Below are 25,816 nucleotides of genomic sequence, written 5' to 3'. Positions count from 1 at the left end.
GGTAAAATGCAAAGGTGGCAGCACTCAGTACTGCAATTAGAGCCTGAGTCTGACTCTACAACATTTTGAACATTTTCTTCCCACCTTTGATTTAGTGAGAATCAGATACGAATGACATCATGCATTTTGGTTCTACATTGTGCTCAACTACAATTGCAGCTACTAGCGTTTGTACACAACATTGCTATTGAAAAAGGTAGTTATAACCAGCATGTCTTTTCTGGCTGTTAGTTTGAGTTTTAAGACGATCCTAAAAACTGAAAGTTTCTGAGAAGCACATTTAAAACAGCTGATTTGATCAAGCATTCATATGTCATTTAAAATCATCTAGATGGAATTTCAAGTAATCTATAAAAAATCATTTACATTTCAAAGACAATCAAAATGTTGTTCTAAAATATATGCTTTAGGAATTATTTTGGGGAAGTTTCATGGCCTGTGTTATACTGAAGGTCAGACTACATGATCACAGTGGTTCCTTCTGGGCTTAAAATCTATGAAGAATAATTTGTTTCAGGGAGGGTCCTTCACACCCCGCACAGTACCCCAAGGATTTGTCCCCATTTCTTCCTTTATTTTCCCCACTTACAAAAGCCCTATATAAACTGATCTCCCAGCCAAGAAGGATATGATTTGCCTGAAACCTGTCAGATCCACAACTGCTCAGGCAAGAATGGTCACTACAAAGTGGTGGAAAATTTCCCTTCTCAGAGTGGTTGAGTTCACTGCTTTTAGACTGATCCACATATCTTCCCCTCCACTCCCCATCAACCTCTCAAAAAAGAATCAAACTGGAAACCTTTTTAGAAACATGTAATTAAAACAGCCTCCGAAGTGTAAATAAATAAGATTTCATATGTCTATTTGCATTATTGGCTGTAAACTGAACGGATACTGAAGTATCTGACTGAAATGAGACCTATACCAAGATCCAAGTTTGGGGAAAAAAAAAAAAAAAAAAAAAAAAAGATTTGGCATTACTTTGTACTTACTTTTTTTCTCCAAGTCTGACATAAACATGACTGCCATGTCAAATCTTTTTAATTCAGATAGCCTCTGGAGAATTTCAAGGATGAGCGATGGTTTCTCTTTCCTAAAATAGCAAATTATTAAATATATATGAAAATAACTACCTCTGATTAGAAAGATCCAATAGATACAAGCAGGATTACGGCATTCAGGAAATTCAAGCTACAGGAACAGATGAACTCAAACAAACAAACAGTCTGTATGCAAATATTTTTAGTACTAGCGAACAAAGGTAAAAAAAAATACAGAAAGAAGGAGGAAAGTTGACAAGGCGTAAACATTAGATCATGCACTAGTTATTGCTATTCTAAATATCAAATCATACTTTTCAGTGCCCAAAAGGTTGGTGCTTATGGTGCATGTTTCTTTTTGAACCTTTCCATAACCACAGCACCTTTCTGAGTTGTTATTCTTAGCTCATGATAATGGAGAGAGAAATCAAATTCCTCGTTTTCAACCAAAAATGGAAGCAACAGATAATATCACTTAAAAACACCATCTCTGGCTTTCCTAAGGAAACACATGCTCATACAAACTATGTCAACTAAACTGCCTTACTACTAAGAAATCCATTTGATGTGCCACTTTAGACATCTACAGATCATGATCTATTGATTAGTGTATGCAAATCCAGAGAGTTTCAGGAGGAAAATAAGGAGAGATTTTAATGGGTAGTAATTTGATTGTGAGGATGTACAGACATCAGATTGTATGGCTGCTGTCATTTTCAGCAGTATGGAAAAATCTCATTTTTTTTTTTTTTTGACAATGAGAGCATATTTGACCACCTTCCTTCCTCTTTCACTACCAATGACTACAAATTATCTTTTTGATTTATACTTCACATTCCCCTCCTTTTAAAAACTGGTTTTAACTTTCTACTCTCAACAAATTCACTCTCTAGCAGCCATGCAAGTAGTAACACGGAATGAAGGACATGCCTCTTCAGGTGTGGTGATTCACCCTCATGATTTGTTGCTGTTGGGACAATACTTGCTTCTGGCCTATACCCGGCCCCTTTAATTTACACTTGCTACTCTGCATCATAAAAAAAAATATAACCTATTTTTAGAGCTCAGATTAATTTAGAGGAGTGGTACATTGTTCATAATGAGCAGAATGAACTTTTTAGCCTCAAGTAATGCAGCACTGAAATATCTCAAAAATAACTGCCAAGTGCTTTTTATTTTCTTAATATTAAGACTTCTATTCCCATACACATGCTCGCTACTTTTAAGTGTTCTGTTACAGAATACAAGCATATAATTAAAGGGGGAAAAATAAAAACCAAGACAGTGAAGGCATCACAATGAAGATAGCATAAAATAATGGAATTTCGTAGTTCTTTGCTTGTCTTTGAGCTACATTTTATTGTTTTAAAAATGAATTCTGAGCTCAAGGAATGTGCTATCTTTCCAACAGAAACAAATCACTTCACATAGGCCATCAAGTAGTCAATCAGTGGCCAGTAATGACACAATCTGAATTTAAACCAATGCCTTAACGCAAAAGGCTTTTTATTTCATTACCAATTTTCTCCTAGCTGGTCCTTCTGAAAATTAATTTCTTGAGGAATACATTTAAATAACTACATCCTGATAAGCCAGTGTTATATACTATAGACTACATGTTCAGTATACTAAACAGAAAAAGCCTCTGTTGGATGCAAACAATATAAAACCCTAGGATAATTAGTGAGGAAATGAACTTACTCAATGTAAAAGTCTTGCAGAATTTTCAAAATCTGGTTAAATACATCTGGATCTAAGGATTTTTGAAACAGCTTTGGATAAAGTGAAGGCTCTATTTGCTTTGGAAGAATAAAAAACACTGTTATTTACAGACAAAAAATATTATTCAATTGTGAAAACTGAAACTAATCATTTTAAGTTCTCCTAGCAGGATCCATTCCCTTCTACATATTTTTATAGTGCCTACCAACATCATGGGCACTCCTGGAAATAAGTTAAAAAAAGCTACAAGAATAGGTTTTGGCCTATTATGCATATAGCCTTCTACATTCTCTTGAAAAGATAGCTGTAGTTACAAGGAAATATATTTTTCTTCTTAGAGCGCCTCATTTTATTTTATTTACTTGTACATTTTTGCAAGTGATTGTTAAAGGTTTTTAAAAAAAATGTACATTAACCCTTGGTAACAAGGGAGGAACTAAAATTACCTTTTTTCCTTCAAAACTATTGAATTAAAATATACATTAAAGTAGGTTGAGGCACTTTAAAATACCTATACAGCCTATAAAGGGATAAGAATGCTACAGCTCCAATCCGGTAAAAAACACATGTGAGTAACTGGAGTTCAATGTGGATACCAAAATGTGTGTTTACATAATTTGGGCCTAAGTTAGAAGGAAGGGATTAAAAAAAAAATATGAGGACACCATTCATAGACTTATACTGTAAATGTCAAATAAAACAAAATCAAGCACAGAATGAAAATTATTTTCACATGGAGTCAAAGCTCCTTGGTATCATGGGAAAGGGGTTTAAATGAAAATAAAGATACTGCCATTTGTGAACTGTTAAATCATTCTAGACACTAAATTTCCCAATCCACCACCATAAAAGGACACTATTTCTTTAAGCACAGTTGTAGTCACAGAATACTACTTCTCTTACCTTTAGGTACATGTACATCTTATCTGGGCAGCCCTTCAATTTTCTGAAATCAGATTCAAGCTGGAATGAATTTGCAGGGATTGCAGGAACATCAGATGTAGACGCAGGAAGTAATGTTTTTTCTTGTTCTAGATGATTTTTCAGACTGGACGATTGAAGTGTAGCTGATGGCATCTCTTTCATATTGGTAGGGGATCTACAAATATTTGTTTGTTTGTACATTTTAAAATAAAAATTGTCCATTTCATAAAGGAGTCTTAGTTGGAGCTATTGGGTACCATCTCTTTTGCAAATCTGAGCCTTAATAAATAGCCTCACTTTCAAGATTTTAGTAATAGTTTGTATAAAAAGCAATTATTTTCTTCAGACAAAAATATTCCTAAGCTTTGAAATAAAAGCAAACGAACATATTTAAATTGAGCTAATTAAATGTTTGTTAAAATATGATTTGACTGGTCAATGTAAATGATTTTCCAGTCCTGTAAAGAAGTATGTGCTACATATTTATTATATTTCCATAAATAACTGTTTTTAGAGCACGAAACACTTCTACCATTCAATATATATCAGCATTACATAAATTCTTTCCTCCACAGCTGCAAGAATAAGAAAATAAGTTTTCTTTGGAATTTCATAATGCAAAACAATAAGCATGTCAAATGTGAAAACATTTTCAACACTGATTACAGTGCAGCCATTTGTTCTCCTATAATTTATTTGTCATTTCAATCAGTATATTTTTAGAGGTTAGAACATGGCTGTAAAAATGTACTTTTGCCCTAAAAACACTATAAACTGAATCCATTCAGCTGTTCAGGGGAGGAAAAAAAGAACTAAATTTTTCCAGACCGTTTTCCAGTTAGTAAAAATATGTTAAAAAAGGCAAGGAATACCATATTAATATTCTCTGACAGTTCAAAGAGCCTGGGAAATTGGCTTAAACGGCCAATCAAGGATTCCCAACACCTGGGTATAGGGAGCTATCTCCATTGGTTCCAGATCACCCAGCCCAGCACTCACCCAGTTTAGGAGTCATCCCAGGGATGATTCCAGCCAATGTAATAACCCTGTCACAGGCTCGCTGGCCTTTTAAGGGGAGTTGGGCTCAGCCTAGTCGGGAAAGGTCAGCTACCCTCTTCCTCCAGCTGATCCTGATCAGCTAGGGAGCAGATGGCCCTGTTTAATTATTAGTCCCAGCTGGGAAGGGTTACGGGATGACCTCAAAGGGTTGCAAGAGCTTGGTTGGGGGAGGCAGGTTGATTCCGCTAGTAGGCTCTGGAGAAGGGTAGCTCCCAGACAAACAGCCTGGTGGACTGAGGGTTTCGGGAAGGAGACTGGCTCCTATGACTGACCCTGGGAGGAAGGCGGCTCCCAGAGGGGAAGTGCTCTGTGGAGAGTGGGAAAGGCCTGAGAGCTTAGGCCAAAAAGGGTGAAAAACCTTTCTGTTTATAAAAACAACAAGGAGTCTGGTGGCACATGAAAGACTAACAGATTTATTTGGGCATAAGCTTTTGTGGGTAAAAGCCCCACTTCTTCAGATGCATGGAGTGAAAATTACAAGATGCAGACATAAATATACTGACGCATGAAAGGAAGGGAGTTACCTCACAAGTGGAGAACCAGTGTTGGCAGGGCCAATTTGATCAGGGTGGATGTAGTCCACTCCCAATAATAGATGAGGAGGTGTCAATTCCAGGAGAGGCAAAGAACCAGAGCCAGCCACCCCGAGTCCCTATTCAAGCCCAAATTAATGATGTTAAATTTGCAAATGAATTTTAGTTCTACTGTTTCTCTTTGAAGTCTGTTTCTGAAGTTTTTTTTGTTCAAGTATAGCTACTTTCAAATCTGCTATAGACTGTCCAGGAAGATTGAAGTGTTCTCCTACTGGCTTTTGTATGTTGCCATTCCTGATGTCCGATTTGTGTCCATTTATTCTTTTACATAAGGACTGTCCAGTTTGGCCAATGTACTAATCCAGGAACCAATCCCTGTAGCAAACCTCGTTGCCTACTCTGTCCCCGTATCTACTCTAGCTACACCATCAGAGGACCGAACCACATCAGCCACACCATCAGAGGCTCATTCACCTGTACGTCTACTAATGTTATATATGCCATCATATGCCAGCAATGCCCCTCAATGAGAAACAGCAGAACTAAAATTCATTTGCAAATTTAACACCATTAATTTGGGCTTGAATAAGGACTGGGAGGGGCTGGCTCATTACAAAAGCAGCTTTGCCACTCCTGGAACTGACACCTCCTCATCTATTATTGGGAGTGGACTGCATCCACCCTGATCAAATTGGCCCTGTCAGCACTGGTTCTCCACTTGTGAGGTAACTTCCTTCTCTTCATGTGTCAGTATATTTATGTCTGCATCTGTAATTTTCACTCCATGCATCTGAAGAAGTGGGGTTTTTATGTTAGTCTTTAAGGTGCCACCGGACTCCTTGTTGTTTTTGTGGATCCAAACGGCTCCCCCAATACCTTTCTGTTTATGTTGCACTTGGGATTACTGTTTAAATTCGTTACCAGTACCTTGCTGGGTGGGGCTGATGGAGACTACTCCTTGGGAGAAAACTGAGACATGGTGAATAGTGCCATGGTGGGCCAAAAGGGGGGTGCGGTGGATTCTGACCCTGCCACAGGCTCCTTGGGAGCTCTTACCAGTCAACAGAACTTGGAGCAGACATGAGGCTCCTGGCTGCCTCCACAACTGGAGAAGCGGTGGCAAAATCCTTTAATACCATCTTTGTTGCCTCCCATCCCCAGGTGTCCAGAGCAGACCTTTAGCACTCCTGAGAATCTTGCACTAAAATTCCCAACTGACCTTCTATAATTGAGGTAAGATGTAGTGCATAGGAAATGTAGCATATTTTATACATCAAAATTACATAACTTCCCTCAGATATTTGGAATACCTGAGCAAAACAATCTAAGTTAACAACTTGTCCACCTGTTTCTAAAAGGCTCATATTTGTTTCAGAAGTTTCTCTCCTTCTCACACACACATACATTCTGTGAACCTGTGTTTCCAAAGTAAATCTTCAAACAAGGTGTATATAGCTACAAGACTATTTAATAAAAACAATACAGTAGTTAAGTTTTCAAATTTCAATTACAACTACATTTAAGCAGGGTTTTTTGGTGCAATATTCAAAGCACGTAATAATCTGAGAAGGATTATATACCCAGTCACGTTTGCCTATCAAATCTGAGAACACCAAAGAGTGTATTATACTCACTGGAAGGCTGGTATATCACTGATTTCTTCTATTTTCAACTGTTTTGCTCTAGGAGTATCAGATGTGGTTAAGAGGTCATCTTGATTTAGATTCTTTGTTGTTTCTACACTTGTAGAATTAATCCAATTATTGACTAGAGTAGTAGTATTAGGCACATCAACATTCTGCATCTCATCACCAACTTCTTCAATGAATATTCTTCTCAAAGGTTTCTAAATAGAACAAACACCTAAGGTTAGTGGGATACTCTACTTTATTCTTTGTAAAGACTATTGTTTACAATGGACTAGAACCCCAGAGCCACTATGTTAGTGTGTGCTGGTGTCCAGTGCAGATACTTTACAATAAAAATATACAGATGGTTTACATATTTATTATAAATTTGTGACTTCAAAACTCATCATAAAATTAAAAATATTCTCTTTCATTTGGCTCTTTTCCCTGCTACCATTTTACTTTATTCGTATGTATTATGGGGCATTCTCACCTCAAAGTCATTCCATTTCTATATTCTGTTTTCCCAGACAACTAACAAACAAACAAAACAAATAACCCTCCCCTCCCCCACACAAAAAGCATACTTCTTCTGAGAAGCTCTTTAATTTTTCAATTTAGGATCTATGATATTTGGCCAGTCCACTAGTCAACCAAATTTTGTATCCAAAGAAAGACATGCAATGAGATTTGACTAGCTTTATTTTGCATAAATAACTACAAATGGGTCTGTGGTCACAAAATTTAAAATCCAGCCATACTATTGACTAAATGACATCCTGAAGCAGTGAATTCCATAGTGTGCCTACCCATTGTTACTGAAATAATTTGTTTTATTTGTTCCAGTTTTGCTAATAATTACTTTGATCCCTGCCTGATCTCCAACAATTGCAGACATCATATTACAGGCCCTCCACAGGATCTCAGGGTCTTTTACCAGCCACCCAAATGAAGGGTGAATTCCATCCACTGAATGTAATCTTTTGGGAGAAGAGTGTGTTATGCATATTTGCAAGGCTATATACAATTATTAGTAATGGGACTCTGAAGTTCAAACAGCTAATTAATCTGTTAAAGGGAAGAACAGAAGAACGCAAAAGATTCTGGGGCAGATTCTCTGTCATGACTGAGATCTGCTTAACACAGTGAAGAGGCCTTCAGGGAACTAGTTATGACTTACCAGTCCCCAGATCTGGCCCAGCCCCACTTTAGGTTAGAACAGTGTGAGTTGCTCTAACAGCTATGCTAACTAGCAACAATCTCCAAAGAAGAGTCCTCTATCTTGGGGTAGGCAGAGTGCAATCAATTATGGACACAACCCATCCTGTCTTGTGTCAGGAGAGGCATAGGGTCTCCACTGGGGAGATACAAGTGGTTTCTGTTCTCTTTGTACTGCAAGATCAATGAAAAGGGAGCAGAGTAGGACAGTAAATTTGTAAGTGTCAGTAAATGCCTAACCTTAATAGAACCATGAAGGACAAATGAATCTATATTTAGTATCTCCAGTTAGTGCAGCTTTTAAGCTGAAAATTAGCATGTCAATAATGCTACAGCTGATATAACCAAGTGTAATTTAACATTATAGAGGATATATTCTATTACATTTGTATTATACAATATCTATTAATTGGATGTAATTAATCCAATACTTATTTTTAAAATTTAAAGTAAAGGACATTATTTTCTACCTAACTTTAGTCTGTTACCAATTTTGGTTTAATACTACAATGAAAGGAATCAAGAAACAAAACTGTTTGGAAGTTAATTAAATTAAGAAAAAATGTATTTGTCAAACATTAGTGTGCTTTGCACTGTACAAAACACAGTAAATACTCTGTGTCCCAGGGAATTTACCTTATATTTATAAGGAACAGAAAAAAATTAAAATTATGAATAGTGTAAGTCTAATGCATGCAGAAATCTGTATCTGCAAACTGCATTTATTATCTTAATATATATTTAAATAAGGCATTTTTACACTAAAAGCGTGCATGCCAAATATCAGTTTACATTTACAACACAACAGGTAAGAAAGGAATTAAAATGTTTAACTCCACGCCCCTCTATATTTTCAAAATGTTTCCCCCCTTCTCCCCCACTTACAGTTGATCTAAGATGTAAGGGTTTATCAATGGGCTGCACCAGGTTTCGTATTTCTGTTTCTTCTGCGGATGGTTCAGGATATTCCTGGTAAGTCCACAGCCCTTTCTCAACTAATTCCTTAAAGATAATTGTTCAGATAATTAAAATTAAAGGTTAGTTCTGAAATTCATTACATTTATACATCTAATCTAAGCACAGAAATATTCTGTTAATAAACTGCAACATATAGTCACAAACATACATACATTCTGTATTTTGGTTAGTTCATTTATTGCTTGTTTATTGCCAGGTTCCAACTTCAAAACTGTTTCAAAATCTAAGTGAATAAAAAATATGAGAAAAAAAATGTATAAGTTTCAAGTTGAAGCATTTCTGGTCTTTTTCTTTTCTTTTTTTATTAAACTATCTGTTTTTTCCAAAGGTAACTGCCTCCAAAATAATTAGTTTACAAGTAAATTAGGGCAGTCAGGCGATTAAAAAAAAATTAATCTTGATTAATCGCACTGTTAAACAATAATAGACTACTATTTATTTAAATATTTTTGGATGTTTTCTATATTTTCAAATACATTGATTTCAATTAGAACACGATACAAAGTGTACATTGCTCACTTTATTTTCATTATAAACATGTGCAATGTAAAAACCAAAATAGTATTTTTCAATTCACCTAATACAAGTACTGTAGTGCAATCTCTTTATCACGCAAGTTAAACTTACAAAGGTAGAATTATGTATAAAAAAATAACTGCATTCAAAAATAAAACAATGTAAAACTTTAGAGCATACAAGTCCACTGAGTCCTACTTCTGCAAACTTGTTTGTCTGAGCGATTGGCTGGAGACGATGCGGCTCGCTTCTTGCTTACAATGTCACCTGAAAGTGAGAATAGGCATTCGCCTGGCACTGTTGTAGCCAGCATTGCAAGATATTTACGTGCCAGATGTGTTAAAGATTCATATGTCCCTTCATCCTTCAACCACCATTCCAGAGGGCATGTGTCCATGCTGATGATGGGTTCAGCTTGATAACGAACCAAAGCAGAGCAGAACGCATGCTCATTTTCATCATCTGAGTCAGATGCCACCAGCAGAAGATTGATTTTCTTTTTTGGTGGTTCAGGTTCTGTAGTTTCCGCATCTGAGCGTCGCTCTTTTAAGACTTCTGAAGCCATGCTCCACACTTCATCCGTCTCAGATTGCAGACGGCACTTCAGAATCTTAAACCTTGGGTGGAGTGCTGTAGCTATTTTTAGAAATCTCACATTTGTACTTTCTTTGTGTTTTGTCAAATCTACTGTTAAAATGTTCTTAAAACAACATGTGGTGAGTCACCATCCGAGACTGCTATTACATGAAATATATGGCAGAATGCAGGTAAAACAGAACAGGAGACATAGAACTCCTTGGGGGAGAATTGTGTCACAAATTTAATTAACAGATTTTTTTAACGAGCCTCATCAGCATGGAAGCATGTCTTCTGGAATGGTAGCTGAAGCGTGGAGGGGCATACAAATGTTTAGAATATCTGGCACATAAATACCTTGCAATGCCAGCTACAAAAGTGCCATGTGAATGCCTGTTATCACTTTCAGGTAATATCGTAAATAAGAAGCAGGCAGCATTATCTCCCGTAAATGTAAACAAACTTGCTTCTCTTAGCGACTGGCTGAACAAGGAGGAGGACTGAGTGGACTTGTAGGCTCTAAAGTTTTATACTGTTTTGGTTTTGAGTGCAATTATGTAACAAAAAAAATAAATAAATCTATATTTGTAAGTTACACTTTCACGATAAAGAGATTGCACTACAGTATTTGTATGAGGTGAACTGAAACACACTTTCTTTTGTTTATCATTTTTACAGAGCAAATATTTGTGATAAAAAATAATATAAAGTAAGCACTGCACATTTCATATTTTATGTTGTAATAGAAATGAATAAATTTGAAAATGTAGAAAAACATCCAAAAATATTTAATACATTTCAGTTGGCATCCTATTGTTTAACAGTGTAATTAATCGTGATTAACTTTTTTGAGTTTATCACGTGAGTTAACTGTGATCGATCAACAGCCCTAAAATAAATTAAAAATATAAAAACTGACTCCATTTAACTTGGAAAAATATAAAGCTAGACTATTTCCTAGTAGCTAATAATATATAATATAAGAAATGTTTTATAACTAGGTGGGAAAAACACATTTTATGTTAAAATAAGACTTATTATGAAAGCACCAGTCACAGTTCCATATTTAAGATTGATTGGCAAGTTACATTTAAATAGGAACTACAAATACATAATTAGGGCACCCAAACAGCCATAACTCTCTCCTGTAGTGATACCACAAGGCAGCAGGACTGAGAAAAAAAAAAAAAGTGTCTTTAAAAAAATTAATTTTTACCTAAAATGGAACTATAAACACTAAAATGCTTTAATTATAATTATGTGGTTATTGCACGGTGTCAGTACAGAGGGTTAAGGTTGTTTAGGTGCCTTAACTCTGCATTTCCATACCTTTAACATGTCTGGATTTCTTTTAAATTTAATCTTAACTCTGAATTTCCTAGTTTTATCATGTTTCTTTCTGTAACAGTTACACTTTTCCTGTGATGTATTTTCCCCTAAATTACTATTCTCAAACTAGACTCCATCTTAATGTAGTTTCTGGTTACAGATAATACTAAAAATACATGCTGAAGCTTAAAAATTAGGTTGGTTTAATGACCATTACTGTATCAGTTTTCATCTCTCCCACTCTTCCAATATTCATGTCCCATGCTGTTGATTCCTAGTTCCTTGCACATATTGTTTATACGTGCGTGTATATATGTGTGTGTATATGAGAATGTGATAAAAAGACCAAATGTCAATTGTTGATAAAATTTATCACTAACTCTATATGAAACATAAATTGATGCAGCTTCATTTAGAAAATGTGACGACAAAAATACTGATGAAAAATAAGTATTATAACTTGCAGAATATAAAAAAAAATGTTTTTCATTATGTTTCATATAAATCCAAACCTAGAACCCTTCTACAACACTCTTTAAATAATACATTCCATTGCAATCTTTAGCAAGATAAAATTATCTGTTCAAATGAATAAGGGGTGGTAGGTGAAATAAATCTTCAATTTGGCCTACCAACACAAAAAATTAGAGATTTGACATTCATGGTACCAAAAAATTGGTCTTCCTAGAAGTCGTGCCCCAATATACTGGAAATGCCAATAAATTGGTTTAATTGTTTATTGGTGTTTAAAGAATCAGGACTAAATAAATCTACATATGGTACCTAACCCATCACAAACATTTTCTTGCATTCAAAGTCTCACCTTGCATAGCTTCTTTTAGCTTTCCTAGCGCTGATCTGGCAGTCCCTCTTCTGGCAAAAGCTTTAGAATAGGAAACATCTAGTAGCACAGCTTGTGTGCAGTCTGCTTCTGCCTCTTCATATCTCAGCAGAAAATAAATTTTAAAAGATTATTATACTAATCATGTAATGAAAACACAGTTTCAATATTAAAAAAAAATAGTTTCTCCAAGGTATAAACATTTGGACCAAAGGCTTAATATCCGGATGCCTAAAATTAAATCCTTAAATCCATATTTAGTCACAAATAGAAGTGGCCTAGTTTTCAGAAGTGTTGAGCATCCCCAGCTCCCATTAAGTCAATGGGAGGCTCAGGAGCTCAGTACACCTTTGATACTTAATCACTTAATAAAAGAGGCCTGACTTTCAATCTAAGGGTTTAAACTTTAGGCACCTAGGTTTGAAAATTTTAGCCTTAGTTTTTCTTACATCCAGTGATATCACAGATCTAAATTCCCAGCTTCTGTCTACAGTATTTATTTCTAGACTTTTTTTTTTTTTTTAATAAACACACAACAAACTACAGAGTTTTTAGAAAGCAATATTTTTCCAAATAAGTGTAATCTAGCAGATTTATTAAAATTTTCTATATTATATACTTTAATATATTGGTTCTATACCTGAATTTTGTGACAGCCACACAGAAGAACACATACTACATGGAAAAAGCCTTTACAAATGGTAGAAACATTTGTCTCATTTGATTGTAAAATTAAATTCCAGAGACAAGCATGTGCGTCTATTGTTACTGGGACTTTTTGGTCTACTCAAACAGCAACAACAAAAACCCAACTACCTTCCTACGTCCATAACTGAAAAGAGTTTGTATAATTAAAAAATATTTGTTTTATAGACTGCTTATAACCATTCCTTCAGAAGTTTGAAATTTGAATCAATTTCTTTAGCAAAATTAGCTCTCTTACATCCTATATGAGACATCTAGCAACTTTCTATCTTTTTGTCATATATAAACAGTATTGATCCAGGTCCTTTGAAGAGGTGAGTACAGTTGCACAGAACTTTAAAAGTAAGAAAAATAGGACTGGCCAAATTGCGAGACAATGATTCAAGTTTCATTGTGGTTTCAACCAAACCCCATTTTTCTCTCTTTCAAAACGTTTTCATTAAAAATTAATCACAAGATGACATATGCATATATTAACGGAGACATTGAAAAGAACAACTGAACATTTGTTTGAATATATTTTACACTGAATTCTAAGAAGAAGGTAGAATGAATGGCAGTAACGGTTTGAATTTAAATGAAACGGATGTATCATTTTTTGTTCCCAATTTACAAAGAATAGAGAAGTATACACTTAACTCCACTTACTTTTGAATCTTTAGATAGGCCATAGCTCTGTTAGCTGGCAGAAGTGCATTGGTGCCATCTGCTGCTATACCACGTGTATAACATTCAATTGCTGCTTCATATTTTCCCTCTTTGAAATATCCATTTCCCTGATATATTTGAATGGAAAAATTGTATAATATTAAGGAAGTTCTGACAAACACTATACACTGGTGAGCATTTAAAAATACTAACAAGGTGAGTCACACTAATAAGTGATGCACTTTAAAATTTGCTAGGTTTGAGAAGTACTTTACTACATTAAATGGGAGACATTTTGTAGCCAGATGTCTACTTAGTTTTCATATTTAGAAATAACACACTGGAAAAACTGTCAAACATGGATTAACTTTTTAACCTTACCACTACTCAAATATTCTTCACAAAATTAATTTCTCACAACAGACCAGCGCCATTGTGTGAGATGATTATATTTAATAGAATACATACATACATACACACACACACATATATACACAATAGAAAAATATATTTATTTTTCTATTGTTTATACGTGTGTGTATATATATGAGAATGCGATAAAAAGACCAAATGTCAATTGTTGATAAAATTTATCCCTAACTCTATATGAAAAATAAATTGATGCAGCTTCATTTAGAAAATGTGACGACAAAAATACTGATGAAAAATAAGTATTATAACTTGCAGAATTTAAAAAAAAATGTTTTTCATTATGTTTCATATAGAAAGTTATTTAAAAAGAGTATAAACTTTTTCTTTTTTAAATGTCTGATGGGAGATTCCACTGATTCAGCCCTATTAAAAAAAGGACTCAATCATTGCTCAGATAAGGGTAGCGGTGTGCAGTTTATTCATCAGATCCCTGCTCTTTGGAAGAAGACTAGAAGATAATACTTTAGGAATAAAATAAAATCTAGAATCACAAATAATGCATGTGGCAAAACATTCTAATGCATTACGGTAGAAATCTACATCTATGATGCTTTTTTTTTTTTCCAGATAGTTATAGGACATCAGCTATAGAAAAGCTTACAGAGTTACTTCAAGATTATATGGCTCCATATGACCCAACTATAACCTATAGTACCACCTGTTGCAGAATAAGTGAGAAGGAAGAAAACTTATAAGCACAGAGGAAAAACAAAAGCACACAGATTTCAGAGTAAGGAATCCTTAAAAATAGTCTATGACGGGGTGGCCAATCTGTGGCTCCGGAGCCATATGCGGCTCTTCAGAGGTTAATATGAGGCTCCTTGCATGGGTGCCAACTCTGGGGCTGGGGCTACAGGTGCTAACTTTCCAATGTGCTACAGGGTGCTCACTGCTCAAACCCTAGCTCTGCCCCAGCCCCCAGCCACACTCCACTCCTTCCCCCAAGGCCCCCGCCCCTTCCCCTGAGTCTGCTGCACCCTTGCTCCTCTTCCCCCACCGCCCCCCTGAGCCTCCTGCACACCACAAAATAGCTGATCGCGGCAGGTGGGAGGCGCAGGGATGGAGGGTTAGGTGCTGATCGGCAGTGCTGCTGGCGGGTGGGAGACACTGGGGGTAGTAAGGGGAGCTGACGGGGGGCTGCGGATATGTTACTGTGGCCCTTTGGCAATGCACACTGGTAAATTCTGGCTCCTTCTCAGGCTCAGGTTGGCCACCCTGGTCTATGACTTAGCTGTAAGAAAAGCCAAGAGATCCTCTTTCTCTATGTAGGCCCTTTAACTCATCATCTTCAGATCACAAAATGCTTTGTCAATGCACAATTCCTCCCCCTGACTATAGAAGTCTGTATCTCTAGTTATTATGGCTATTCTGAAAAAAATATACCTGGCATCACTGTTGCCTTGAAAAATGATGAAAAAGAGACCATTTTAAAAAAGGCTCCTAATTATTTTATTCGGAGACAATCCTCCTTCCACCCTCTCACCCCACAATAAACCTAGAAGAAAAACCTAGAAGAAAAGAAAGTTAAGAGCCTCATTTCTGCTTATGACTCCAGCAACACAAGAAAGGCAGCATTTGCTGCAAGAGATAGCAGACAGGCAATTACTGCCTTTGTTTTTATCCAACTCTGCCTTCTTGCTGGAAGGAGAGGATAGTACAGTGGATAAGGGAGTCATTGTGGAGATTTTTTCTAGATGGCTCCAAAGAAGACACTCTCCATTGTCCTTCTTGGAGACCCTGAAAATGGCAGCAAGGAGGCACATCTTTAGTATTTTACAACCCAGCAAACAAAAAAAAGCCAAGTTCTATTCCAGGGCCAAATCTGCAGCTGCCTCCTAGTCTATGTACTTTAATGTTTCACCTCACCCTTAATCACTCCCCAAATTGCCTGAATATCCATGTGTTTCCCTTGTATTTATTGATTCATCCTCACAACTCCCCTATAAGTTACGGAAGTATTAACTCCATTTTACAGATAGGGAACGGAGTCACAGTAAAATTAAGTGACTTGTCCAAAGGCATTCTGTGGCAGAGCCAGGGACTGAACCCAGCTCTCTTACATCTTACCTCAGTTCCTCAATTTCAAGATCAAAACTTCAAAGGTTCACACACGCTGTTTTTCTCCAACTCTTCCATCTGCACCAGTGACCCCATCTTTTATCGCCTGATCCCCACTCTTACTTCCTCCTTTACCATTCTCCTCAATCTCTCTCTTTCCTCAGGTTCCTTCCCCTCACAAGCATAAGCCTGCTATGGTCTCCCTCATCCTAAAACACTCACTCTTGACCCTAACCTATCTTTCCATTTACCATTAGCCCTCAGCTTCTAAACTCATTGCTTTAAGTTCCTCTCTTTCAACTCCACCCTAGTTTTCTCTCCAATCTACCTCCATACAATTATCAAAGTTTCTAAAGAACTCATAACAGTAGTTGAAGGACCTCTACTCCATCTTCATCCTCCTTGATCAGTTGGCTGCTTTTTTAACAGCTGATCATATCCTGCTTCATGAAAGTGTTATTCCTTGCCTTCCTTTAGCATCTCCTTTGGTGGAAACACCTCATTCCTCCTGCTACAAAGATCCACTCTTTGACCATTTCTCTTCTTCCTCTGCATTCTCTGTCTGGATACTTTAAGCGCTCATATGATTTCACCTATGCTATTTATGTCAATTAGTAACAAGTGTACATCTACACTCCTGTCTCCATCCACCCTTGCCACTCAGTCCCTTTCTTTCACATCTCTTCATGGAGGTCTACTATCAACTTAAACTCAACTTGAGCAAAATGAAACTTATCTTCCCTCTAAACCCTCTTCACTCTGTCACTGTTGACATCACCACGATCCGGAGAGTTATGTAGGCCCAGAACCTTGGCGCCATCTTCAACTCTGCCCTCTCTCTAGCCCTCACAAAGCCTGGTCACGTCCAAATTTTCTTCCTCCCATACTATTTCCAAGATCTGGCTTTTTCTTGTTCTCCACACTACTAGAACCCTCTTCTTGGAACCTTGGCACCTATCTTCCCTACTGCCATCTTCTCCTTGCTGAGCTTCCCAGCATCCAATGCGGCCACTCCATTTGAAATGATGCTCTAAAATCTTCTTCCTGGTCCATTCCAATTATGTCTCCCTTCCCTCTTTGACTCTCTCCTCTCAGGCAATCCAGGGCCCATCCACATGGAGAACCCCCTGCTCATCCCCACCCTCATGCTGTAGTTATGCCCTCATGCCACCCAAAACTCCTGCTTGTGGTGGGAGGGGCCTTCCACACAAGAAGCCCCTGCCACTACTACCTTTGATGACCCTCGTCCCTGTGTTCAGGCAGAATGGCTCTGCCCTGAATGAATGAGGAGTCAGCCCCCTTCCAACACCAGTCTAGCACATGATGGAACCATGCCTACAAATCCCTCAGCAATTCACAGAGTCCCCTGATGAGGTGGTGAAGGTGAGGCCCCTCAAAGCAGCAGGTTTCAGTATTAACCACCCTGTAAGATGAATGGATAAACTCACAGCTCTTGGAACTATCATTTCAGACTGCAGGCAAACTCAGGCAGACATCACTCCATCAACACCACAATGTTTACATTCACAAGGCTTTCTTAATAACCTTGAGGGCTAGAAGCAGGGTTTGTATTTTTTTTTTTTTAAGTCAAGGCTACAATTCAGACTTTATTGTGGGACTCCAGGAGCCACGTCCCTAGGGTCATGTCCAGAGTGAATATGCCCTAATCCAGCCCTGTCTCCACTAACTCCTTCTTCAAGCATCATCAGATTAAAGTTTCTTGTCCTCACATTTAATGCCCCTCAGATTTCCATCCCTTTTTATTTATCTGCTCTTGTACATTATTGCATAACCCACTGCCCCTTCAATAATCCCATCCTTAATAACCTAATTATTAACTCCCCCAACACCTTCTTCCAAATCACCCCTTCAAGCGTGGAGGATTTTCCCCAAACTAGTCCAGAAAACTACTACTCTGTCCTCCAAATCCGACATCAAGACCCAGTTAGTGTGTCTTGTCAATAAGAAAATGCAAACTTATAATAAATAGGTAGGTAGGTGGCCCCTACAGTTTATTTGAATCTATTTTATTTCTTTATCACAATCAACTAACTGGGCACCACATGTTCCTGTCAGGGTTACCCACAACCTCCCGCATTCCCTGTTTGTTGTAACCACTTTGCCTCATTTCATCTTAGGCCCCAAATTTGCAATGGGGACTCCACTTGGGCACACTGGGGTCAACCTATGCGTAATACATCGCAAAATCAGGTTCTTAGATTGTAAGGTTTTTGGAGCGGGAATACACTTTTACTATGTACTAGTATATTGCCTCACATAAAGCTTAATGGCATCTATCCCATTTGGGGTCTCCTGGTACTACTTTAATACAAAAGCCACTCAACCATAATAAACAATGGGCACTAGCCAGATAAAATCCCACCTCACACCCTTAAAAAATACACACTTCGTACAGATGAACAAAGGAATGAAGAACAAAGATAAAAAAAGATACTATGTACTTTTGTTGTTCATACTTGCACAGTAAAATTATAGTATAATGTTACATATCTTGAGTAAATGTTTTGTTCATTTTCCCCTCATGTGTAAAGGTTATGTGATTTACCAAATCTTTCTCCGCAATAGCCTTCTGCTTGAGCTGCTGCTCTTCTATTTGCTTTTTTTCTTCTTCTGTTAATTCAAGCTTCTTTCCGACTTCTTCAGCTTCGTTTTGTTGTGAATTTTCTTTTGATGTTAGAGCCTGAGATAGATAGCATCAGCAATATTATTCAATTCATTTTCTCGCTCTCTCTCTCTCACACACACACCTTGTCTACACGGTGGCTTTGTCCACACCAGTCAAGAGTGTAAATTCTAATGTGCACTAACATGTCACTCACTAAGTTGACTAGGTATCTTTTAGTGTATGCCAGCAGGATGCACACAGGCCATTTAGTGTGCAACATGCTGGCACGCATTAGAATTTACGTCCCTTCTGGTGTGGACTAAGGCACCATGTAGACAAGTCTACACACACACACACACACACACTCTTCTTCAACTGGAATATATCACAATTTGTAGTCTAATCAAAACTATCTTGGAAAGCATTTTAAGGAAGCTACTTTGTTATAACTTGGTTGCATACAATTTCTCACTGTAAGAAATAAAAACATTTAAAGGGACTAGCTCTTTAAAAGGGACTAGAGCTCTTCATTGTGCTGAAGTGTCTACCTACCACATGCTTCCATCACAGCGTCTCTGTGAAGCACAACTTTGATTTTTGTTAAAATATTTAGCAGAGGGCAGTAAAATTCCTATTCTGATGTTCCAGTTTCTGAAGCACAGTTGTAGCTTATTCCCAGCACTGTCTGTACAACATCAGCTCCAGCTGGCAAATCATTTTCAAGTTCATTACAATGTTTAAAGGGTGAAGATTGGTTTTAAAAGTAACTTTTCCAAATGCTTCCAAAATAACAGGGGTATATTTTTGGACTCCGAGAAACTTGTATTTATCACAACTCATTATAATGTACATTCTCTCAGTACACTGCTTGCGTGGTGGACCTACCATAGATTTTAATCCACAGATTTTTGATCTCCTGCCATGATTACACCCACTCACCACGCTTCCCAACTACAAAAATTAGTCTGAGGCATAAGTAGAGTGCACTCAAGCATACGTTCAGCCAGAATTACTCTGTAGCTAACAGAACATGTAAAGTTCGTCCACTTATATACAGTGCTACTATGTGACTTGTGCTGGACTGATCAGAAATATTTAAAAAAATAACCAAACCAACAAAAAACACGAAAAGATAGGAGGATGAAAATTGTTTAAGATATCAAAAACAGGTTAGAAACATGACATAGTCAGAATATTGGTATCCACTATTTTTTCCACCAAGATTTATATGGGTTAGTCCACTGTAGGTCAATGAGCTACCATTTCATTGATCAATGCTTATAAATTTGCAAGAAGTAGACTAAAAACTTCCTTAAAATCCTGGGGGGAAATATGCCATATACTAAAACCATAAATATAAAATTAACAAAGGGTTTTTTTGACATCGTGAATCAAGTTAAATATAAAAAAGGTGTTTATTAGACTTTTAGCAACGATTCTTCTCTCTTACCTGATCGATTTTCTGGAGTTCATTTTTTGCTTCGAAGTTATCTGGATCCAGTTCTAAAACCTTTTCATAATCTAAACAGTAGACAGGACATCAAAATTACATATTTTTATATAACAACATTACAGGTGAGAAATTAGAAACTAGCATATTTAAGTATTACCAAAATGTGAACTAACAGCTTCTATCAAGTCATTTTGTGGTACTACAAAAAAACCTAGCTAGCTGGCTTAAGATGTCACACAGTTTACTATTCTAAGCCATTAAAAATCCTATTATTTCATATACTACTTGTAGCTACTCTTCTTATTTAGACTTACTATCCCTTTTCAACTTGCCAGATAAACTCGATCTGGCATCCCATTTGATTTCTTCTTGAAAATGGAAATCAAGAGTCCTTTATCAACAGGGATAAAAACAAAACAAATATCTACAAAAAGAAGCTTTAGTGTAGTCAGTGTATAAAATAGTTTGCATGTACAATAAGAATTGTTTAAAAAACCAAAACGACTAACCTTCTTTGGCCCCCTCAAGATTTTGCAAAGCAAAGCGAGCCGCTCCTCTCCTGGAATAAGCCTTTGTATAATTCTTATTTAGTGCAAGTGCTAAATTGCAGTCAGATTCGGCAACAGAAAACCTATAACAATACTGGAAATTATTATTTTGAATACAATTTAGATTAAAGAGAAACATTTACCCAAAGTATGACAGAACATCAGAGAGTCCATTTTGGGGGGATTCAGTGACATTAACCCTCTAAATAAAGATGATGCGTAGAGGGGCGGTATTCGGCATTAGCTGTTGACAGGAACTCTGACTCTTCCTCAAAGTATTTTCAGCACTATTCTGATGGTAATCCCCTTTGGGAGTAAAAGGGCAAAAAACAAACAGCTGGGACTTTTCCTGACATCTGGAGGAGGCTAGAGCAATACCTGCTGCCCAAACTGAATTCCCAATAAACTGCCTGGATCATGCCCAGAAATGAGGTTTAGATCTCAGTTGAGGTACTTGATAAAAGGAGCAGTAAGGGCTTGTCTACATGAACACTTAATTCACAACAAGCTGGGGTGTAAATCAACCCCAGACTAAACTGTTGTGCACTAAGTGTCCATGCAGACACTACTGCTGTGCACTAAATGTTGCCTAGTGAGCTTTAACCTAGCCTGCTTTGAAATGGGAGCAGACTGAAGTACGCTAGGGCAGCGCTACTCAAAGTGGTGGTCCACGGACTGGTGCCGGACCGCGACCCATTGGCTGACGGTCCGTGGTGCCTGGGACCCGAGGCAGCGCATTCTGCTCGCGCTGGCTCCGCTCCGCTCCCCGCGCACTGCCCCGACTCATGCTGGCTCAACCCTAACTGTTGCAGCAGCAGCTGCCAGCGATTCTGCTGCGGCTGTTGCCATTGCCCACCCCCATGCCGCGGAGAGGGAGAGGCGCTGCATGAGCTGCAGTGTGTGTAATGTAGGTGTGTGTTTCCTGCACATTATGCAATCCATTCACGCTGCCCCCCCAACCAGCCCCGAGCAGACAAAGCCCACGGACACACTAATGAGGAGAAGACTCATTCATCTCTGGCAATTTCTGGGGCTTGGCTGCCATCCCCTGGTTTGGGGAGAGGAGGATTAATTATTATTGTTGGTGGTGTTGCTCCATGAAATCTGACAGCATCTGCACTGATCAGCGGAGCTCGTGGAGGAAAAAGACACTGCAGCAGGTTGTCAGGTGGGAGCGGATAAGCCCCCTAAAAAATGTCTGCCAACTTTTATTATATTCATTATATTGTATCTGATATAAATTAATATTACTGCAAATGTTCAAATAATATTTTCTTGGATCGTAAATGAATAATAGTCGCACAGACGCACAGTCTTTCAGTCGGTCTTCAATGTATTTAAATAGGAACATCTCCGCGAGTACGCCACACTGCCATTCCAATTAATACAGTGAAGAATGTTAGTTTTTCTGATCTGATGTGCTACATGCTTATGCGAATATGATAATAATATGGCACAAATATGGTACCCAGTCCCTGGCAAATATGGTATTGGTCCCTGGCACATTGGAAGAAGAATTGCTGGTCCGCCACATCAGATAGTTTGAGAAGCACTGCGCTAGGGAATTTAGCGTGTATGCTGCCACATACTAGAAATTCCCATGTGCGCTTTAATCTATTCCCAAACAGGGCAGATTAAAGCATACTAGGAAACAGCTAATGTGCAGCAGCAGGGTCCACATGGACACTTGGTGTGCGGCAGGCTAGTTACACCCCAGCTTGCTGCAATCTAAGTGTTTGTATAGATGATCCCCAAGAAACAAATATTTTTTCCTTTTCTTTTTTACGATGCACTCCAATATAATAGGTGTGCAGGGTCTATAGACACCACAGTGCCTCAGCAGTAGGGCGAAAAGCAATCTCCCTCTGCCAAAAATGGGAAGCCTTGGAAGCACTGTGAAAATTTGGGGCTATATTAGAGGGCAAAAAAGGGTCTTCACTCAAATACTCTACAACAGGGAGGTTGGGACTTCCAGTCTGAAGCTGTGGAGGCAGATTGAAACTGATAACTTCAGAAAAAGACACTTTCCATCCTGGCAAATCAAATTCTACCTCCAAAGCTGCAAGCTGGCTGAAAATGCACATAAACAGACCTGTGGATCTTAGTATGACAAACAATATATTTATGATTACAATTCAAAGCAAAATAGTATTCCAAAGAAAAAATTGGATAACAAGTCTTACTTTTTAATTCTAAAGAAAGCAGATGCTCTATTTGTGGGGAGGACAGGATTGTACGGATCAGCATTCATCCCCTTTGTGTAGCATTTTATTGCTTCATCATACTTTCCTTGCTGAAAGTACATATTGCCCTGTTTAAAAACAAAAAACAAAAAAACCAGCAGCTTGTTGTCAATTTGTCACAGTACAGTGTTTTGCTGAAGAAACATTTTGTACTCACTTCAGTTCAGTCTCTTAATTTTGTGGTGCAAAGAGAACAAGCATTTTATACTTTGGGTTAAACATTCCAGTTTAAAGTCTCCAAGCACTGCTATCATTAGTCTGTTACTTAAAAAAAAAAAGTCTAAAATGTTTCTCACCTTCCTACAGTCAATAATTTTTATTATCCTTGTAATAAAAATGGTTTACTTTGTCCTAAACTATTATTTCAAGGTCATCCAGCTTGTTAAGACTAAATTTAATACAGACCACTGCTGCTTGAATTCCCGTAATTATTAAAATATCTTCATAGGTTACCAGTGAAAATCCAATCAAATATCACAGTATTTTAGCTTTCCAAGAAGGTTTATGATATCATGCCATAGTATCTTTTGTATTTTCCTTTTATGTTACAAGTTATTCTGAGGTCAGAATATTGGCTTGCCCAAGTATAATTTGGAAAAGAGATGGGGATAAAGAACTTATTGTTTTGCAATTGTTTCCACGGTTATGGAAGCAGCTTTCTATTTGCATTCAGAAAAGTCAGTCTGGGTTAGATTTTAAAGCAACATTTAAGACACAATTGACACCACTCTGAATGCAGACGCACCCTGAGAGTTGTGTATATTTTCTACATTAATGTGTTTTCTGCCAAAAATACTCCAATAATAATTTACATAGCATGTTAAAACAAAAATTTGCTACAAAAATAATAGTGGTACAGGAAATAAGCCAATGTAAAATCTTGTGACGAATATTTGTCCAGTCCATCAGTCAAGATGAACTGTCCCAATCTATAATGGGAGAACAAAGTGTCCCACAAATAAAAACAGTGATCATAAGGTTAACTCATAAATGAGAGAGACTAAGATAATACAGGACAGTGTATAAGAGAAATTCAGAAGTAATGGTTCTTATTTTTTCAGATGGTTGGATCTAGGACAGTTGTGGGAACACAATCTCTAGGAAGGAAGACAACAGACCCATCACACTTTTTTACTCTTAACAGCCTGCTGCCGCCTCACAAGATTACCAAATCTGCAAGATACAGAGCCCAGGGATCAGTTGCTGTACGAGGCAGCAGACTCATACAGGTAAGCTGGAAGCTCAGAACTGAGAGACAGTGAATCAAAAACTTATGCTTCATAAAAGAAACGGAAAGGTCAGGAGATCGACAACAGGATATGAAGACTTTCAAGTCCAGCCAAGGTTGATAGTGACAAAGAGTCAGTACCATCTGAATTCTGTGCAGTCATATATAGTGAGTTGGTGTTCCCACCTCAAATCCCGAGGAGCAGATAAACAAATGGAGAAAAAAAAGATTCCCATCAGAACTGGCACCCTTCTTCGAAGTCAACAGAAGATAAGACCTATGGACAAAGATTGAACTACTCTCTCACTCCTAGATTTAGCTACTTTAGGTCCAGGATGAGAAATGCTGGCAAGGTGGTGGAGGAAGGAGAGACAGAACAGTATTTCTATAGCTGTGCTATATCTAAGATAGGGAGGTTCAGTCTCAACAACCTAGCCCCTTTAACAAGCAGAAAGTTGACTTAAATGCTGTGCGAAGATCAGAAGGGAATCTTCTCACTCAGAAGAATATAAGGAATCGTGGGCCTTGGCAAAATGAAGACGACATACATCCTAGCTGAAATTGGAGGGGAGAGAGAAAAGAATGGTTACTTAACCTACAGCAACTGTGGTTCTTTGAGATTGTGTTGTCCACCCAGATTCTGCTTCTGGTGTGCATGTGTCCCATGCATGTGACATCAGATCCTTTCAGCTGCATCCATTGGGACCATATCTGTGCCTTAGATACCTTTGTGATGTTCCCACCCACCCAAGGACATCAAAAGGCAGAATGGGCTCAATGATCCCTCAAAGGAAACCTGATATTGCTTGTCGGCTTTTTTGGAATTAGGTGCCATTGGTGCTTGGGTCTGCTACAAGATTTTAGCTGTTCTAACAAGCCTTCATTAATGGGCATGGTAAGGCTACTTGAAGACATGAAAGAGTGCACGATACCTAGTAGTTTGTGTGGATTTTCCTATACTACCTCTACCGGAATTTCTAAAATATCTGCTGTGTGCCTTAAAAGCTCTCAGAAGATCCTGAAATCATCTATCTAACTAGGAGTAGAAGTGAAGAGAAGGAATTGCTGTTTAGAATAAGTGTTCTTCCATCTCCAGCTGCTATTCTTCATTGTCATGGTCTTGTTGTTGCAGACTGTGAGACTGTACTAACTGACCCTGCTGAGTAAATCTATGGGGTCTTGTAGGAGAGAGAGATATAACTACAGAGCAGGAGAAGAGTGAGGATAAGGGCAGCACAAGGTGTCCTGGAATTACACAGGAGTGGAGGCCATGGGGGTGAAGCCACAAAGAATGTTCTCCTCAAGTTTCCTGATGTCTATGCCTATAATGGCACTTTCTAGAATCTGACCAGTAAGGTTTATACGAGGAAGAGTGAGGTGTATGTGGAGATATCTTCCTGCTATGCTCTGAAGGGCAAGAAGAAAATGAATATGCTTCCTTTAATGGGGAAAGCTATCTTGTCAGGTGTTCTAGGGTCCTCCCACAACCAAGTGACAGAATTTAACAGGTG

At 37.9% G+C, this 25,816-nt stretch overlaps 1 protein-coding gene across 2 annotated transcripts in view; it reads right to left on the bottom strand.

The window, feature by feature from the left end:
- Window positions 1-25,816, bottom strand: part of RPAP3 (RNA polymerase II associated protein 3) — a 49,065-nt gene that overhangs the window by 2,443 nt on the left and 20,806 nt on the right. For both annotated transcript variants that reach the window (XM_074942153.1, XM_074942154.1), the window contains exons 5-16: window positions 23,018-23,145; window positions 20,796-20,917; window positions 20,284-20,354; window positions 18,774-18,908; window positions 13,718-13,845; window positions 12,347-12,468; window positions 9,255-9,325; window positions 9,010-9,126; window positions 6,913-7,124; window positions 3,666-3,861; window positions 2,742-2,839; window positions 993-1,093 (exon numbers count right to left, since the gene is read on the bottom strand). In XM_074942153.1, the coding sequence (XP_074798254.1) occupies window positions 993-1,093; window positions 2,742-2,839; window positions 3,666-3,861; window positions 6,913-7,124; window positions 9,010-9,126; window positions 9,255-9,325; window positions 12,347-12,468; window positions 13,718-13,845; window positions 18,774-18,908; window positions 20,284-20,354; window positions 20,796-20,917; window positions 23,018-23,145 (1,501 nt within the window). The remainder of the gene's footprint in view (window positions 1-992; window positions 1,094-2,741; window positions 2,840-3,665; window positions 3,862-6,912; window positions 7,125-9,009; window positions 9,127-9,254; window positions 9,326-12,346; window positions 12,469-13,717; window positions 13,846-18,773; window positions 18,909-20,283; window positions 20,355-20,795; window positions 20,918-23,017; window positions 23,146-25,816) is intronic.

This window comes from Natator depressus, chromosome 1 (genome assembly GCF_965152275.1).
Source record: "Natator depressus isolate rNatDep1 chromosome 1, rNatDep2.hap1, whole genome shotgun sequence".
Lineage (NCBI taxonomy): Eukaryota > Metazoa > Chordata > Testudines > Cheloniidae > Natator > Natator depressus.
The sequence above is the reverse complement of the archived record's forward strand: the minus strand, read 5'-3'. Positions and strand labels throughout refer to the sequence as shown.